Source organism: Triturus cristatus, chromosome 9 (genome assembly GCF_964204655.1).
Source record: "Triturus cristatus chromosome 9, aTriCri1.1, whole genome shotgun sequence".
NCBI classification, from domain to species: Eukaryota; Metazoa; Chordata; class Amphibia; order Caudata; family Salamandridae; genus Triturus; species Triturus cristatus.
In genome coordinates, this window is record NC_140592.1 from 244,979,194 (window position 1) to 244,998,017 (window position 18,824).

Consider the following 18,824-nt stretch of genomic DNA (forward strand, 5'->3'; position numbering starts at 1 on the left):
TTGCTAGGTGAGTGGGATGAAAGAGGGTTTTATGGGCGACAGGGGGAAGGGGAAGATGCCACTTGGGAGGAGGGCGCATTACATGCCCACTCCTTAGGGTGATTTTACCAGCCAAAGTTTTTGGCTAGTGAAATGCAATCTAGTGTTCTGCATTTGAGAAATCTACATGCGGGAACACAGGCCATCTCATAATTATGCGGAGCGAAATTTCACATGTAATGTCTGGTAACTCTGGTGAACATGAAGGAATTCAGTTTTCTGTTAAACCCGCCATAACTAACCAGGAGAAAAATGCCAATTGAATACTTGGCACGACAAATTTGGTATGATTGATAACCACCAAAATGTGCATGTTGCGCTACATTTTGCTGGCAGAACTTTGAAGACGGCATTTTTTTTGCATCTACTAATTTCAAAAACCTTGATGTTGTATTTTGTTGGGTGCCATAATTATCAGCGGTGCAGGATCAAAACACCGATTGCTGGTTGATACTATATGTTCCTGGGCTGTGTTCACTCAAACTGGGCACTTGCCAACCTTAAAGGTCCAGAACGAGGCCACTATAAGATCTCTGGTTTTCACAGCATGTTATTGTGTTTCTCAGGAGTTGTGAGCATTCCAAATTTCTGAAAGCTTATAAGATTTGCCACCGCTTTGCAGGATTCATCCCAACTCCTGGAGGTGGCCGAAATGTCCTAAAAGACCGCTCCTCTTACAGAGCAAAGGGACCGGAAGCGTCAGGGCGAACCGGACACAAATTGATACCACTAAACCTGCTGGCCTTTCCCAGAATTTTATGTCTCCGGAGACCTCTGGAGTTTATTATAAATTAGGTCATTGAGGTATCGAGGTCGTTGTGATCGGGTGGTTCTGATTCCGGCTAACTGGATTTGCATCACTGCCTGTCTCTACCATCCTCAACTTCAGTGGCTTCCCAAAATAGGCCCTAAGGCTGAATGGGCCATACTGTCTCCAATTCGGTGGCAAAACATCCATAAGTGGAGTGCAGTGGTCTTCTTACACACCTGGACCCTGGTGCCACTGCACCTGCTGCTGTGGTGTGTAGGTAGACACATGACTACTTTCATTACTGTGTATCTGCCTCGAGCTTGTGTCCATGATGGCCATGTCTTAAAGTCCTTGGCACAAGGTGCATTTAATGAATCACAGATGTGGTCACTTAAATAACTTTATCGAAACTTATTTTACAAACCCACAGCTGCAGAACAATTTTATTTAGAAAGACTGCTTGTGTCCGAAGCTGGTGGAATCATTGTTTGACAATATCGCAATGAGGATTAACATTGGAACTGGGATACGGGTACACCCGGGCAGATATGATCACTCCGCCCCATTCAGGAGCCCCCTCCTAGGCATGGAGGAGCACCTCCCTCGTACGAGAAGGTAATCTAGGACTACGGACGCAGACACAGCGGGCTCTTGGCCCCTTTTGATGACCTCCTGCCCCCCCCTTCCCCCCCCCACGGCCTGCTGCTCGGCGCGCCCCCCATATGGCCCAGCTGTGCCCCGCTTGACAGCCACTGTCTCCTCCTACTCTAATGCAGAAAGATCTCCACCTCCCCCTCCCCCCTTACCCTGGACCTCACCCGAGTTTTTTGACCCTAGCCCAGATCCCTCCATTCGCACTACACACACTGGGAACGGCTAGGCTGCTGGTTCCGCTCCCTGACCGAACCCGTGTCCAACCACAGAAACAGTTGCTGGAAGTGTTGTCCGACGCCCCCGAGGCGCTGCCCTACCTAACGCGCTCTGTGTAGCACTAATGAGGCAGCAATGGCGCGCACTAAGCGCAGGCGGCGGCTATGCCTGGCAAACGCGGAATGATCCGCTCGAAACGCGCAGCGTTGCATACCAGGCTTACACAGGCACTCGGCGGCCTGGGGAGCGCACCACTGAGGGGACGATAGAGCGCCGCGTGCCGCGCGCATAGAGCTGAGCTGCGAAACGGCGCACTGGGCTTGTCGGATATAGATGCTGACATGTATGTCTTTGTGAGCTATACTGCAATCTCCTCGTCGCGCTCCAGCTTATGTCAAGAGTAGGACACCAGGGCTCTGTTGCTCGGAGACCTTGGCATTTGGTGGTGAACCTGGTGCCTTGCGCGATTCCCCCTACGAACCTAGGGGTTAATCGACGGCGCCGCAATGTGGGCTGGAACACAGCGCCCTCCTCTCTTGCAGGCAATGCACTTCAGATGCGACACGACGAAACACAGAAAAGCACCATAGACCCACTTTCACACAATGTACATACCTGATTCCTATGCATATGTTCAACTGTTTACCGCCGCCGGACCTCCGGGTTGCCGGCTGAATGGCTGTGTCTCAATATCTGAACATGTGTGTCTTTGTATTGCTGATTTGACGCTTTGGCAAATGGAAGTACATTGTAAGTTTATGCAACTGCGGTTAATAAAGGTTTTCAAAAAAAAAAAAAAAAAATGAGGATTAACATTGGAAATTGTGTGCAACAGGACTAAAATGTACAAGCTTTTTTATTCCTAATTAGACACATTTTTATTAACTAATAAAAATTGAGTTGGTACAAAAGATACTTGCATAAGATTAGGTAATGTGCCTTTACTCTCAAATGCATATTCGACCAATTCTCACTCAGAATACCCAAAACTATGTACAACTACCTTATGAGTAAGTGGGTTTCTGGTTGGCAGAGTTATGCACCTGTCAAAGCAGGAACCACAATCCTAGTAAGTCAGTAACACACTCTAAATTATTCTATGCTCACCCTCTGGTAGCTTGGCACAGAGCAGTCATGCTTAACTAAGAAGCAATGTGTAAAGTATAGATGCACACAACACATAGTAAAACAGTGAAAACACCACAAAAGGACTCCATGCCTGTTTAGAAAAATATAGAATATTTTTATTGGTAAAACAAGACCAAAATGACAGAAATCCAATAAGCAGAAGGCAAGATATGAATATTTGAAGAATACACTGTATTGTACTGCTTAGAAACAAATAGCACAAAACCAGGGCTATCTGGTCGAGCTTGATCATGACAAATCCAAAACTTCAGGCTGACCGCGGTGAAGCGTGGGTCGAGAACAGGGACCAGCCTTAGCCCGTTGAACAGTACCTTGGATGCATCGATGCTCAGTGTAATGCGTGGAAGAAAGGAGGCAATGCGTCAATGTCGATCTCGCAGAAGGGGTAATAAATCTGTTCTGAGCTTTGCAAAGTCAAGGATGCTTTGAGAGTCCATGTGCGATGAACATCGTAGCGATGTGTCGTCGTCGAACCGCTGGGCTGCAGGCGATGTGTGCAGCACAAAGCGATGTGTTGGTCCCAAGCCACGCAAAGTTGGAGATGCATTGGAAACCGGGGATGATGCATCGCGCTGTCAGCGATGCGGTATCTGCGGTTTGTACAGCAGCGTCGATGTGTCGGTGTCGAACAAAATGCTCCGGTTCTGATCGGCACAACGCCATCGATGCGTGAATTTTCTGGGTTGCAGCACTGAAAACTCACTTCCAAGGGCCCATGACTGAATTGGCACCACTTTGCAGAGCAGGACTCCCAGCAGACAGAGTCCAGGTGCTGGTTACAGGTTTCAGGGTGAAGTCTTTGATATCCCTGAAACTTTAGGAACAGGTGGCAAGCCAACAAGCCCTTGGAGATACTTAGGGTCTGAGATGTAGAGATGCAGGTCCAGTCCTTCTCACTCCCAGGCAAGAAGCAGCAGGCCAGTACTGCGAGCAGCTCCACAAAGTGGCAGTCCCTCCTGGCAGCACAGCAGTCCTTCTTCCTGGTAGAATGTCCTCAGTTCTAGAAGGGTTCTGACTTGGTGGTGTCAGAGATCCAGTACTTAGACCGAGTTGGGCCTTTAAAGTAGGGAGATTTCAAAGAGATGCACAAGACCCTGACTTTCCTGCCCTGGCTGCAAACTCACTCCAGGAGGGTATTCAATCCTTTGTGGAGAAACAGGACACACCACTTTCAGGTGTAGCGTCAGCTCCTCCTCTCATCCACCTCAGGATGACCCATCAACATGCAGATGGCTACTCAGTTGCATCTACCCTTCCTTTGTATGTGGCTGTGTAGAGGGAATGCAGGAAACCAACTGCCACCCACCCCAGATGTGTATTTCACAGAAAGGCAGAAGGTACCAAATGGTTTAGGTAAGAACATGCCAACTTTCTACAAGTGACGTTTTCAAAACTGTAATTTAAAAACCAACTGTCCCATCAATTGTGTTTTTAAATTGTGAGTCAAAAGACGCCAAATTTGGGGGTCCCAGCTCTTCCCAATTGGAAATTATGCATATAAATGTAATAAGGCAATCCCAATGTTATCCTATTGGAGAGATAGGCCTTGCAGTAGTGATAAACAAATTTAAGAGTATTTCACAACGTGGACATGTAAAACTTAAAGTACATGTCTTACTTTTTAAATACACTGCATCCTGCCTCTGGGCTATCCACGGCCTACCTTAGGGGTGACCTATATGTAATAAAAAGGAAGGTTTGGGCCTGACAAGTCAGTTCACTTGTGAGGTCGACATGGTAGTTTATAGCAGCGGCAGGCTTGAGACATGTTTAAAGTGCTACTGGTACAATGCAGGCTGTTTAGTAGCATTTAATTTACAGGCCCTGGGCACATGTAGTGCACTTTATTAGGATCTTATAAGTAAATTAATAATGTCAATTGTGGAGAAGCCAATGTTACCATGTTTTAAGTAAAGAGCACATGCACTTTAGCACTGGTTACCAGTGGTAAAGTGCCCAGATCCCTAAAGCCAGCAAAAACAAATTCAGCACAACAGTCAAAAACAGGAGGTCAGAAGGCAAAAAGTCTGGGGAAACCACGCCAAGGATGGCGAGTCTAACACCCCCCACCCCCAAGCAGAAAGGGGGGACAGCTACCCAACCCCTTGGACGTTCTCTTCACTATGGCGAAGAACCTGGAGAGACCATCTGCATTGGTGTGGTCTGTCCCAGGATGGTGTTCCACCGTAAAATCCATTCCCTGTAGTGAGATGGACAACATCAACAGTTTGGGATTCTCACCCCTCACTTGCAATAACCATCTGAGGGGCCTGTGGTCTGTATGAACCCAGAAGTGAGTGCCAAACTGGTATGGACTTAGTGTCTTTAGTGCCCAGACCACAGCAAAGGCTTCCCTTTCTATTGTGCTCCACCTTTGTTCCCTGGGAAGTAACGTCCTAGTGATGAAGGCTACAGATTGCTCCAGGCCCTCTACATTGAGCTGTGAGAGCACGGCTTCTATGCCATGCTATGAGGCGTCTGGCTGCACTACGAATTCTTGGGAGAAGTCAGGGGACTTGAGCACAGGTGCTGTGCACATGGCCTCCTTCAGGGTGTCAAAAGTTGTCTGGCATTCCTCTGTCCAGATCACCTGATGTGGCTGCTTCTTGGAAGTGAGCTCTGTCGAGGGGGCAACCATGGTACCATACCCCTTGGCAAATCTCCTGTAATAGCCAGTGAGGCTTAAGAAGGTTCTCACTTCTGTCTGGGTCTTGGGGGGAGGGGGAGTCCCGAAGCCAGAGTGGTTTCAATCTTTGGCTGAAGGGGCTGGACCTTGCCGCCCCCTACTTATTGCCCCAAGTAGACCATAGAACTCTTCCCTATCTGGCACTTACTGGCCTCGATAGTCAGATCTGCACTCTGTAGAGCCTGAACCAGTTCCTGGAGGTGGTGCAAGTGGTCCTCCCAACTAGAACCCAAGACTGCAATTTTGTCTAGGTTTGCAGCACTGAAGTTCTCCAACCCAGCCAAGACCTGGTTGACCAACCTCTGGAAGGTGGCAGGGGCGTTCTTCAACCCACAAGGCATGGTACGGAACTGGAAATTCCGTTCTGGTGTTGAGAACGCTGACCTCTTTTTAGCCCCCTTGGTCAAGGCAATCTGCTAGTACCTTGACGTTAAGTCAAACGTACTGAGGAACTTGGCTGCTCCAAGCTGATCTATAAATTCATCAGCTCTGGGGATGTGGTGTGTGTCAGCCTTAGTGACCGCATTGAGCCCACGGTAGTCCACACAGAACCTGGAGTTCAGGTATGACACATTGCCGAGGCAGCCTTGGGGACCAACACTACTGGCCTGGAACAATGGCTGTTTGAGGGCTCAATCACCCATAACACCAGCATCTTAAGAGACCTCATCTGTGATGCTGGTTCTCACTTTGTCAGATGAATGAATAAGGGTTATTTATATAGTGCAAACAGCTACTCTGAATTAAGGGTCCTGATGCAGCCTATAGAGAGGAAGGAGTGAGATAAGATATTATAGGCTAAACAGGTAGATTTTTAGAGATTTGTAGAAGGCGGACTCAGTTTCTGTGCCTCTGAGTTGAAATGGGAGGGGATTTCAGATTTTGGCAATGCATACTATAAAAGAGGTCCCCACATCTAGTTTTTTTTAAATGGGGGATTGCTATGAAGTGGCCATGAAAGGCATGTAGATTTCTGCTAGGCTGGTACTCAGTGATTCTATTGTTCAGATAACTGGGACCATTGTTATACAGGATCTTGTGTGCTAAAGTGAATACTTTAAAGATGATCCTTTTACTAACAGAGAGCCAGTGCAGTTTGTAAGGTAGGGGTAGGGTACCTTTTTGCAAACTGAAGAGGAGATGCTGCCATGTTTTGGACCTTTTGTAGTTCTGGGATTAAGTATGCAGGTAAACCCAGGTACAAGGTGTTCGCGTAGTCCAGCCGAGAGAGGATCGTAGCTCAAACTATGGTTTTGCCGGCTTCCCATGGAAGAAGGGGGAGGAATTTCCTGTGTCTCTGAGTCTCCACCCTTTGCCCATGAATGGTGACCCACTGCCTGTACTTTCCAGTATTGCTAGGCATGTGTGTTCTCTGCACCACCTTCTGCAACCAGGGACACGAGGGTAACCTCAACTCTGTCCCCTCCACTAGTTGGGACAACTTCCTCCCCAAGTGCTACACTAGCCAGCCCCAGTGACTGCCCACCGGTGGGGGACAGTGCCCGGTTGGGACACTTGCCATCCCCATTGTAGTGTCCTTCCTGTTCACACTAATAACACTTAGGGGGTGCCTTCCCTGCAGACCTACTGTCAGGGAACCACTTAATTTTCTTGTCAGCAGGGGTATGGAAAGCCTGACCCATGGAACTACTTTGGGGCCCTTTAGATCACTCCTTGCTTTTGATTTTGTCCCCCCCTTATTCTTGTGAAATAGGGAGAGTTCAAAGAGATGTTTTGAAGTGTACAAGATCCTGAATTTCCTGCCCTGGCTCTAGACTTACTCCAGGAGGGTATGCAACCCTCTGTGTGGGGACAGGACACAGCCCTTTCAGGTGTAAAGTGTCAGCTCCTCCCTCCCATCCTGCTCAGGATGACCCATCAACATGCAGATGGTTACTCAGTCACTCCTACCCTTCCTTTGTGTGTGGCTGTCTAGAGGAAATGCTGTAAGCCAGCTGTCATCCACCCCAGGCGTGTATTCCACAGACAGGCAGAAGGCACAAATTGGTTTAGGTAAGAAAATGTTAGCTTTCCACAGGATCAAAAGGAACAAATGATGGACGGAAAGCTGAACAATGCAAACATTCAACCCCAGTCACAAGGATCTGGGTTTAATCCATTGTTCTTTTGCTTGCCACGCCAGCCCAATTTGGACCCAGCCATATGCAAGTCAGTCTTGACCCTGTTCCTCATGGGAACAGTCCAGCCCAACTGCCAAGCCAGGTCCTCCCTGGACCGGAAACAAGCATCCTAGGACTGGTATCGGGGCATCACATCTCATCAACCAGGCTAGCTTGAATCCAGTGACGCAGTGAGCATGGGACCGACGTCTGGGCATACCCTTCCCACTTAGTGCAACTAAAGGAAAAGGAACAAATGATGGACAGAATGCTGAACAATGCAAACATTCACCCCCAGTGGAGGAGTGTGGCTCAATGGTTAGAGCAGCAGACCCGGAAGCAGAGTTCTGGCCAGGGACCAGGGTTCAATTCCCACCTCGGCGGGGCTTGGGCTCAATTTCCTCGGACCTGTCTATTCTCGCCTCGGTGCCTATTCTAATCACGGGCCCCACGCTGCAACTCTGGGCAATAGCTTGCTTAGCCTCCACACCGGCCCCAACAGCGCTAAGGATGCCTGGCTTCACCCTGGGGGTGCCCAGGAGTGGACACTTCACAGGGAAAGCCAGGAGGGGTTCCACAGCGGTATGAGTATCAGCGCCAGGAAACCGCAAAAGGCGACACCGCAAGGTGGCTGTCTGGTGACAGTGCGCTCTATAAGTACCTTGACATTTACATTTACATTTACAAAGGGATCTGGGTTTAATCCATCGTTCCTTTGCTCACCACGCCACCCCAGTTTGGACCCAGTCATATGCAAATCAGTCTTGACCCTTTTCTTCATGGGAACAGTCCCGCCCAAATTGTCAGGCTAGGTCCCCCCTTGAACGGAAACAAGCATCCTGGTACCGGTTTCAGGGCATCGCCCCTCATCAGCCAGGCTAGCTTGAATCCAGTGACGCAGTGAGCACAGGACCCACGTCTGGGCATACCCTTCCCACTTAGGGCGACAGAAGCAAAAGGTGACATTTTCAGAACTGCAATTTAAAAAACGACTTCCTCATGAGCTGTATTTTTAAATTGTGAGTCCAGAGACACCAAAGTTTGGGTCCTATCTCTTCTCAATTCGAAATGACACGTATAAATTGTAATAAGGTAATGCCAATGTTATCCTACAAGAGAGATGGGTCTTGCAGTAGTGAAAAACAAATTTAAGATTATTTCATTACCAGGGCATATACAACTTAAAAGTACATGTCCTACTTTTTAAATACACTGCACCCTGCCCATGGGCTGTCCACGGCCTACCTTATGAGTGACCTATATGTAATAAAAAGGAAGGTTTGGGCCTGGCAAGTAGGTTAACTTGCCAGGTCTACATGGAAGTTTAAAATTGCACATGCATGCTCTGCAGTGGCAGGCCTGAGATATGTTTAAAGTGCTACTTATTTGGGTGGCACAATCAATCTGTGCTGAATTCCCAAAAGTAGCATTTCATTTACAGACACTCAGCACATATAGTGCACTTTACAAGGAATTTATAAGTAAATTAATTATGCCAGTTGTGGATAAGCCACTGTTACCATGTTTTAAGTAAAGGACACGTTCACCTTAGCACTGGTTGGCAGTGGTAACTTTCCCAGATTCCGAAAGCCAGCCAAAACAAAGTCAACAGGACAGTCAAAAACAGGAGGTCAGAGGGCAAAAGTTTTGGGGAAACCATGCCAAGGATGCCAGGTTGAACAGTATCATTTCTAGGAGTACTCAATTTGTCCTTTGTAAGTTGCACAACTGTAGTTGTATATTCTTATTCATTCTTCCACACTCCTGTATTTTGATTATTACACAGTCGTCTGTATTTGAAACGCAATGTTTCTGTAAATGTCCTTAGTCAAACGAGCTGTGCAGGCTAAATAAACCGCTCATAAGCTACGATTCTTCATGTTAAGAAAGCATTGTGTAGGGATTAATTCCCCTAATGGAGTGTCCATGTTATAACCTGGTCTTTAGTTTCTCATTCTGGCTAACCCAAAGTGTCTTCTTTTGCAGGTGGCCCATTTCACTTGTCTCCTGACAAGTGCTGTGCTTGATATTTTGTATGTTGCACACAAAAGAGCGTGCTAGACACTCTTGGATGATGGGGGTGCACCCAAAATGGTACTGCTTTTAACTTTGGTGGCCTACACATCAGTTGCCAGGCCATTATACCACTTAAGAATGGTGGTGGTTGATTATAATGATGAGGCATACACCTTTCCTACCTGCACCACTTTGGGGTGACTGCCTACTGGTGTTCCCTCTGTAAATCTATGTAGTAATAAAAAGGACCCGTTTCCCACAGTTATGTGACAGGCACAAGAGTGCATGGATACACAATAGGCCGGACACTCATGCTGGTGTGCCCCCTCTCAACCTCTTGGTAATATTTATTGCCTACAATTGGATGGTGCTCCATATGATACAGTGGTTGTCTCTCTCCTGCGTCTCCCTTGTGCTGTTCTTTCCATTATAAAGCCAAGCGCATGTGTCTTGTTCTGAATTCACATCCACTGAATGGAGCGGAAAGGGATTCTTTGTGCTACTTGAAGTGGGTCAAGCAAATTCTAGAAGGCCTACCTGTGGCATGAGAGGACCAACACTGAAACAGAGACACTATCTACGGGCAAGGCTAAACACTGCACTCTTACAACAAAATCAAAAGATGACACCACTAAGGCCTATTCTGCTTTACAGGCAAGAACCAAGCAATAGCACCTGGAATGACGAGAGGTCTTATGTATTTCAGTGAACACCTTAGACTGAAGGCTCCTCTGCAGCTGGTTTCTATGGTGCTGTGGTTCACTTAAAATGAATATGCACTTTGACATGATTGGTTCTAACACGTTTGTTTCTTAGAACCAGTCTTACAAATAGATTTGCTAATTAGCAACTTTTCTAGATCTGGTCTCCATGTCTCCTATGTATGCGCTGTGAGGCATCTGATTTATTTTTCCACTCCGAGTGGCCCGAGTGCTGTGTATAATTTGGCACAACCTTATACCCTTTCAGTCTAATATTTGTATGAATTTCTTTTAACTCTGTATCTGTTGCTTAATTCTTTTCTTGTATTTAGTACTTTTAGAATTTAGTTAGTCTGATATTCATTGCTAAAGGCTAAGCCTGGTCAGGCAAGAAAGAATGTCTAGAGGAACTAAGAGGAAAAAAGTACTTGAGTAGAGATTGAGGTATGAGGAAACCTAAGTGATTACATATAATCAAATGTTATTTGCAAATTCAGCAGTATTTTAAAAGAACACATTGAAAAGCCATATAAATCTTTTATTTTAATTCACTATTTTTAGCCTAAGTGATTTGTAAATAGTTATTACCAATATTTTTGCACATAGGAAATTTCTGGCTACCCTGTATGTGGAAAATTGAGGTATTGCTTATGTCCGAATGGAATCATGCTCAAACACATACATCAGCATCAAGAATCCAGGTAGTGTGTTTTATGGTAGTTGTGATTAGTTCAGCAGGTTATCCTTAAAAGCAACATAGGCAATCCAATCAAAGGCTAGATGACTGCAAGGGCCTGTACGCTATTATAAACTTTGATGAAGCTCATGGTTCCAGCATATGTGCTGCAGTCTCCACCTCTACATTAATACCATTCTGCAGATATTCTTAAATGTGGCAATGTAGGCAGTGGTTACAGAATACGACAGCACTGGTGGGGTAGGATTAAATTAATCAAATTGTTGGGATGGGTTTACCACTCACGGAGAAGAAGAGCAATACTTCTGCTCTCGTACCCATCCAAATCCCAACTGTAGTGAAAGGCAGGGTACAGTGGATACTTTAAAGTATGGGTCTGTAGTGAGGTACTTGAAGACTAATAAAAATAAGGTATAGGAGCTAACTAGTGCCAAATGTTGTTTCCTTATTGATGTTAACACATTTTGACATAAATTACTGAGTTCTTTTATATTGATATTGTATTTATTCATGTCTTCTTTTCAGATATGAAGAATACCAACACAACTGCTATACGTATGCCCTTGCGTTTGTGAACTGCATGCTAGCGGCACAAGGGAAGACGCAAAAGCTGAGCAAAAATGAGTTCACTGAACAATTTGTGCTATCGCGGACAAGAAGAGCATCCAAATATATCACCATCTACCAAGCCATACTGCATGATAACTTCTACATAATTGACACTCCCCGTACCAAGCAGTTTAATGACTACTCAAATACAACTGGCAGTCTGTTGCAGTGAATTACAATAATGCCTCACAGGAAGAGGCAACAATCTGTGTTTGCATCCAGCAGATTATTAGTATAAACCAAGACACATTTTTGAGGGATTTTTCAAATGCATGCTCTCTTGTGATCTGCTTTCTGCTGGCAGTGTAAGTGACTAAGATACAGTATTGGCCCATGAAACTGGTTCTGCCATTTTAAATATCTTGACTGGCTGCCTTGATATCGTTTTCTAGTGGACTTTCTAAACTCTCATTACAAATACATTTATTTTGATACTTTCATGTGTGACTCTGGCTAAGGTCTCTTCCTGGAAATCCAGCTTACCTGCTTTAAATGTTGCTCACTGACTTGTTTTAGATGCTTTTTCCGGTCAATTGAAGTTGGAGTTGCAACAGAAGATAATAGATTATGCTGAACAGTAACAAAGAACTAAGCAAAGATGCATGTGAGACTACAACAGGACATAAAGTAGTCTAGAGCTGAAGAGCTACAATGCGCTAACACAATGAGAACCAAGGGTTTTATAATTTAAAAAAATAGCAGCTATTCATAAACTGTCAACTAGGATAATCATAGGACGACCAGTAAAGGGGGAAGAAGTGTCTGACCCTGAGCAAAGATAGATGGTGTGGTAAATCTAAATAATTTTCGTAGCAAGACCAAAGAAAATATCAAAGAACTGTGGTTCTTTGTTGATCCCATGCAACATTCGATTCAAGGTATAAACAGGAAAAACTGTCTTGTAGTCAGAGTCTGTAATAATTTAATTACCCTTGTCATCAGCAGGACCTCAGCACTCTAGGTTCTCGTAACAACTACAGTCATGCCTAACAGTGTCCAATCATCTCATAACATAAGCCTGGGGGCACTGTTATGCTGATTCTCCATCCCCCCCCTCCCATCCCCTAAGAAGTGCCTGCATGCCATCCTGTTATTCATCACGCTCCCCTCCTCCATCAGCCTATAGTCCCCACTTGAATTATTTTTACCCTGCTCTACAATCCAGAAATCAAAATCCACCTTCTTTCTCTAAAATCTCTGTGCAACCCAGAGGACCAGTCAAAGTGTATCTCCTGGCTCATTTTCCCCTGCTCAACTTCACCTCTTCTGTTCAGTTTGCTAGCTGTGACCCTCGAGCGCCCCATCACAAGTAGTGGTGCAGTTTCCAAAAACAGACCTGTCCCAGACCAATACATGTTGCCCTATGTGTCTTCCTCTATACTTACCTCAAACTCCAGCCATCCAGGTCAACCTCTGACATCATGACAGACTTACTTCTGAGTAAATATGCTGCGTAAGTAGCAAAGTGCGAGCATAGATTGATTCTACAACTAAAGCACGTCATGAAATGCAAGCCCTTTGCAACAAAATTATATACGTCTCATATAACTGCCAAGCACAAGAAAGAAAACCAAATCACTTCAATCCAGAATGCTTATAGAGGGCCTCTCTTATAGATCAAGAGCAGGAAACCTCAAAGCCGGCTTGATGTGTCACTTGTCATGTAGCATGAGCATGGATGTGGATATTCATATTGCGAATGGGTAAGGCAAAATGCTATAGAGAAAAAAACACAAAAATCAGGGCTCTTGACTATCAGTCTCTTTGAGAAGGATACTGTCTTATACAAGTGTGTAACAAGAGACTTGCAAGTTTATTTTGCCCATTAAAGTCAGACCTGGTATCTACAGAGCTCACAACAAACTGAATACCAAGATCTTATGAAAGGTACCAGCAAGAAATATGGGTAGTCTTTGAAAATACAATTAGTCAAACAACATGGATTCTCCAACCAACTGCACAGCATTCTCCCTACAAGAACACTCAAGCTAGGACTCAAAACTACTGAACTATTGTCTCCATCTGTTACTTATACATGAGAATTGAAGAATGCAATGACCTTTGAACAGATTAGCTTATGGAAACACTCCACATGATGCAGGGATTCTGTGACTTGAAATCACTGGATGTCAGTATGTAGCTACTGAGTCACCATACCACATCAGTACTATGGGCCTAAATCCAACTAGCTCACAGTGCCTCAGCTGCCATTCTATCCTTCCCAGAGTAAGAGGTGAATTGTCAACCTCGAACACGACTCACTACTTCCTAAGTGAACCGTGAAAACAGATCATCACCTATTGTTTCTGACTCGTGCATGTCCACAATAAACAAAAGAGAGACACAGGAAAGTTTACAATATTTATTAAAAACTATCTTGCCCTATTATGAAGCAATAGTGCTGTGATTAGAAAACATATACAAGTGAGCAGAGTAATTAGCATTACTAGCAAACTGTATACAATGAAAAGCCCAATCATGGCAAATGATCTATCTACCTAAGCCTACCCTCACTGCTTGAGCACAGGGATATATCGCTGATCTCTGGGATTCGCACTGGATCCCATACCTGGCATTTGTAGTTAGGTGGTCTGCATCTCGCTTTGCACAAGGCTGGTGTGCCTGTTCCAGGACCTTTCTGCTCTGCAAATGCCAAGTCTCTGGTTCAGGTCTTTAACAGTTGCCAGGAAATATAAGATTTATATTCCTAACCCGGTTGAAGTGGGAGCATTCCCACATCATGTTGCTCTTAACAATCATAATCCTCTAGTTCTTGGCTTTAGTCAAGCCCAATGCCCGCTTTCTATTAGACCCTTAAGCAGAGTAATGCTAATCGAGCTTTGCCGTGAGGAAAACTAATGCACAGCTCAAGCACTATATGGACCTTTTGTTGGAACATATGCACACAAATATATCTAGACAGCTTGTAATTTATGCCTCTATATGACGTCAAGCCTACAAAGATGGGAGACAAAAAAAATGATCCAATCTGAATTTGGTGACCATAAAGAGGAAAAAGCAAAATCTAGAGCACTAGTTGAAAAAATCCAAGGGCTCAACTGACAGACTGGTGCACATTTCACATGAGAGTTTACCTTGAGGCAATATGCAGAGCCAAAAAGCACACTGCTTTTTCAACATCACCAGGGCAACAAACAAAAAAGATAAACGTTTAAAAATTTGAAGATTACAGTATCCAGTCAAATAGGAGCTATCCCAGAGCCAGTCACCAACTCTCTTAGGTGCTGTACACTCTTTTTGAAACTAGGATCTCCATATTGTGTCATTATCTGGAAAAACTGTGAGAAACCTAACTTTAAGATATTCACCTGCAGTTAAATCTTCCCTAGCCATATGTGCATTAAAGGGCTACAGCAAATCCTTTAAGCATCAGGTGATATCAAACTTTCCAGCTTACTGGCTGAGTCATGTTGTTAACATGAACACATGGACATTGACTTGAGACATTCTGGAAGTGCTACCCTCCTATATGACTGTGTGCCTAGGACATTAAAACATTCAATAATAAATTTCTTTCTTAACAAACCTCAGTAGGTCCCAAATAGTCAGTTAACTATTTTCACATCTTAAACCCTCTTTTCCTTACATGATAATACCAGGAAATGTTACTTCACAACAAAGATTTTGTAGCATAATCAATGTTGCAGTCCACGCTGTCTCTCTTGCTAACTGCCCGTTCCTTGTCATCTGAATAAGTACATACATTTGCTGGCATCTTTACATACATTGCAGTTTTTGGGTAGTCGGTTGCCTTGCTTTCTCTCGACAACCTCTGGTCAAAATAAACTCCAATTGGCATATGTATCAACATCTCGATTTGCGATTCTCAAATAGCGATTTTTTGAGAATCGCTATTTGAGAATTGCAAAACGGGATGTATTTAAAAAATCACACAAATTTTGCGATTTCTTAAAATTCCTTAATTGCGATTAGCAAATTGCGAAATCGCAATTAAGGAATACCTTCCCATTCATTCCTATGGGCCAGGAGGCCCATAGCAATGAATGGGAAGTCCTTCTCAATTTGCGAATCGCTATTTGCTAATCGCAAATTGAGAATATTTTCAAAGGTGCAAGGGTGTCATGATGACACCCTGATGCATCCCTGAAATCAGCATGTGTGCACATATGGCGCACATACATGCCCTAAGGGCATGTATGTGCACCACATGGCACTTTGAAATATGCAAAAAAGTGCATATTTCAAAGAAATCGCAACTTACCACCAACTTGAAGTTGGTGGTAATTTGCGATTTCTTAAGGAGAAATCGCACAACTTGGGTGCGTGTTACATTGCAGTTAAGAAATCGCAATTTGCGATTTCTTAAATGCTTACGCAAACTTAAGAAATCGCAAATTTAGCGATTCCTTAAGATTGCGAGGCTGAAATGCCTCATACATCTCCTTTTGCGATTTTGTATTCGCAAACGCTGTTTTTTTGCGATTCGCAGCGTTTGCGAATACAAAATCCTTTGATACATATGCCCCCAAGGCTCTTAATTTTCCTGCCCATAGGATTTTATAAAGTTTAGTCATATGGCTTTTAGATTCAATCAGTCTGCTGTTTGGGATCTAGAGACAACCTTGTCTGAGCAACCCGATCATTGAAGCGCTTTATATGTTCTTTAAGAAAACATGTTTACTTTTGTATTCACAGCTGGGTATAATCAGTGTACTAGTCAAATTCTTAGCCTTGCTGTACTATTTCTCCAGTGGGAGTGATGCAATCTTCAGTCTCTGACTGCCTCCACCTCTGAACACATACATTGAAAATATAAGGGCCAGTGGTGGAAACACAGAAAGAGGAATGATAGAAGAGGAAAACCAGAGTCACTGGGCATGGTCACTCTGATTGGTCACTTCTGCTGAGCACTAACGTCTGCAGATCAAAGAGATTATTTAAAGGTATTTGGAGATATTGTAGTAACTAGGCATGAAATTCCTACATCTATCCATAATAGTGATAAGGTGTCATGATCTTTGTCATTCACAGAAATGGCACTATGCTCAGTAGGGCCAAATTTCACTCATCACTGAAAGTGAGAGCAACAACAATGGGAGAGGATGTAGCGTAACAACCAGAGCTGCTGACTTTTGAACTGGGGATCCGGGTTCGATTGTCTGCATCGGCTTAACATCCTGGGCAAACAAAACCCCCAAAATGAATGTGTCCCTGTGTAATGTAACTGGTGCTCATGAAAAGCGCTACAATACCTTCGGGTCAAGTTTGCGCTATATAAATCTGCGCACAAAAAAACCAGTACCAATCAGGCCATATAAGGGGAAGGGTGTATGGGAAGGGAAGGGTTGGAAGTGAGAAACGAAATGACAGAAAGAGAGGAGGTGAGAGAGTACCTTTATAAAACGAGCAGCTGTATTCCTTTCTCTGTGCTTTTGTGCCTTTTGAAGAGTACATTTTGATTTCCCTTCCCTGGTGTGATAAGGTGTGAAACGGTAAAGCAGCATAACATGTTCTAAAAAGAACTATTTCACTGAAAATTAACCAAAGATATTCAAAAGTGATAATACATTTTTGCATTTTTGCTTTTAGACTGACATATCATTGGGTAAGCACCCAACACACTTTATCACACTGACATTCGCATCTAAATAAGAGGCAGTGGCATTGAATTAAAAATAAAAGTCTGTGGTTAACAGCACCCCACTCTGATGTATTCAACCATAGTCTCTGGTACAATCTAACAATACAGCTTCCGATTCTTATCCACTACTGTTAGTTATTGGGATTCTTAGCACACAAGGTATTGAAGAAAAATATATGAGGTCTCTAATTGAGTTAGTGGATTTCTGTATAAGTGTTTCTATCTTTTTATGTCTTGAAGCTTTGTAACACACAGCTTACAATAAATCATACAGTCACTGAGGAATTACTTCTAGAGGGCATGGGAGATGGATCCCGAACAACAACGCTCTGCAGAGGCACAACAGTATGCAAGATCTGCAGCAAGAGAGAATACCCGTCAGCTCTCCTACAGTATGGATCCTTTCGTTGAGCATACAGCTGAGGGGCATACAGTCCATCTGAAGCATCGAAGATTGACGTTCAAGTTCCAGTCCCTGCTTTGGTGATGAACATGCAATACTGAACATGGGTATCTGCACCATGCCTCTGAGATTAGAGTTCATGCTTCACACTGCAGTCCCACTGGCTCCTCATATGCGGTTTTGTCCGTCAATGTTAGGTTGTGGACGGTGCTGGTCTTCTTACTTTGTCTCCGAACAATGAGATAAGTTGCTGAACGCAACGGTGGTTGTGATCCTGGCGGTAGGGTTGCAAGGTTTACTGTACTTTATTAAAGACAGGACAAATGAAGGAGTGGTTGTGACAGTACTTCCCTTTCTAGACTGTCTCATAGGAACAGGTGTATGCTTCCATTGACGATAAAATGCCATCATCACTAAGGAAGAATGCAAATAGGAATCGGGTTCCCCAAAATTCTCTGCCACACCAGAACCTTTCCAGGATTTGAGAGACCACTCTTTTCCACTGCATTTTAAGTTTCGGATGCCTCAGACCTTGTACTACTTTTTCCCCTGCACCATAAGTGGGAGTATACTGTACTGGTTTCAACAGAGAGGTGTCAAACACAGACTGGATGTAAAGAAATGTTGGTTATTGTAGTCGATAGGACACAAGTCTATGAAGTAGAGCCCATTGAACCTTGGGTAGAACCCGGTTTTTCTGCTATAGTGTAGTAAGCCACACAGAAACCCCAGGTTTGTAGTTAGGTCCTGCTTGGTGCCAGTGATCAAATAGTTGGTTGTACCTTGCTTTTGCTTGATGTAAGCTCAACTGTACCTTTTGCATAATATATTTATAGGCTTTCCTGTTTTCAGTTTCTATTTTTTGTAAATTCTGGTGGGGTTTTTTCAATACCATAAAAAACAGTGGCTATCAGTGGTTACACATTTTTGCGCCATTAAACACAACAGAAACAGTGTTTTTCCAGTGTTTATGGAATTTTAATTTAATTTTAATTATTGCTTTCTTTCTGCACTGATAGTGCATGTGCACGGGGTATATGAGGTCCAAATACATTTTTACTGCACCAGAATGTACTACAAAGTCAATAGCATTCTTCATTAACTGTGAAGACTGTAAAGATGCTTTCAGCATACCATCTAGCAAGTGACAAGGATCACTT

The 18,824-nt window shown here is 44.1% G+C and overlaps 1 protein-coding gene across 1 annotated transcript in view; it reads left to right on the forward strand.

Moving 5' to 3' along the window:
• The window catches only part of MKRN2OS (MKRN2 opposite strand), a 56,791-nt gene extending 44,713 nt beyond the window's left edge, over positions 1–12,078 (forward strand). The window contains exon 4 of the mRNA XM_085624859.1: positions 11,555–12,078. Within this exon, the coding sequence (XP_085480985.1) occupies positions 11,555–11,810 (256 nt within the window). The 3' untranslated portion in view covers positions 11,811–12,078. The remainder of the gene's footprint in view (positions 1–11,554) is intronic.
• The last annotated feature ends 6,746 nt before the right edge of the window (positions 12,079–18,824 follow it).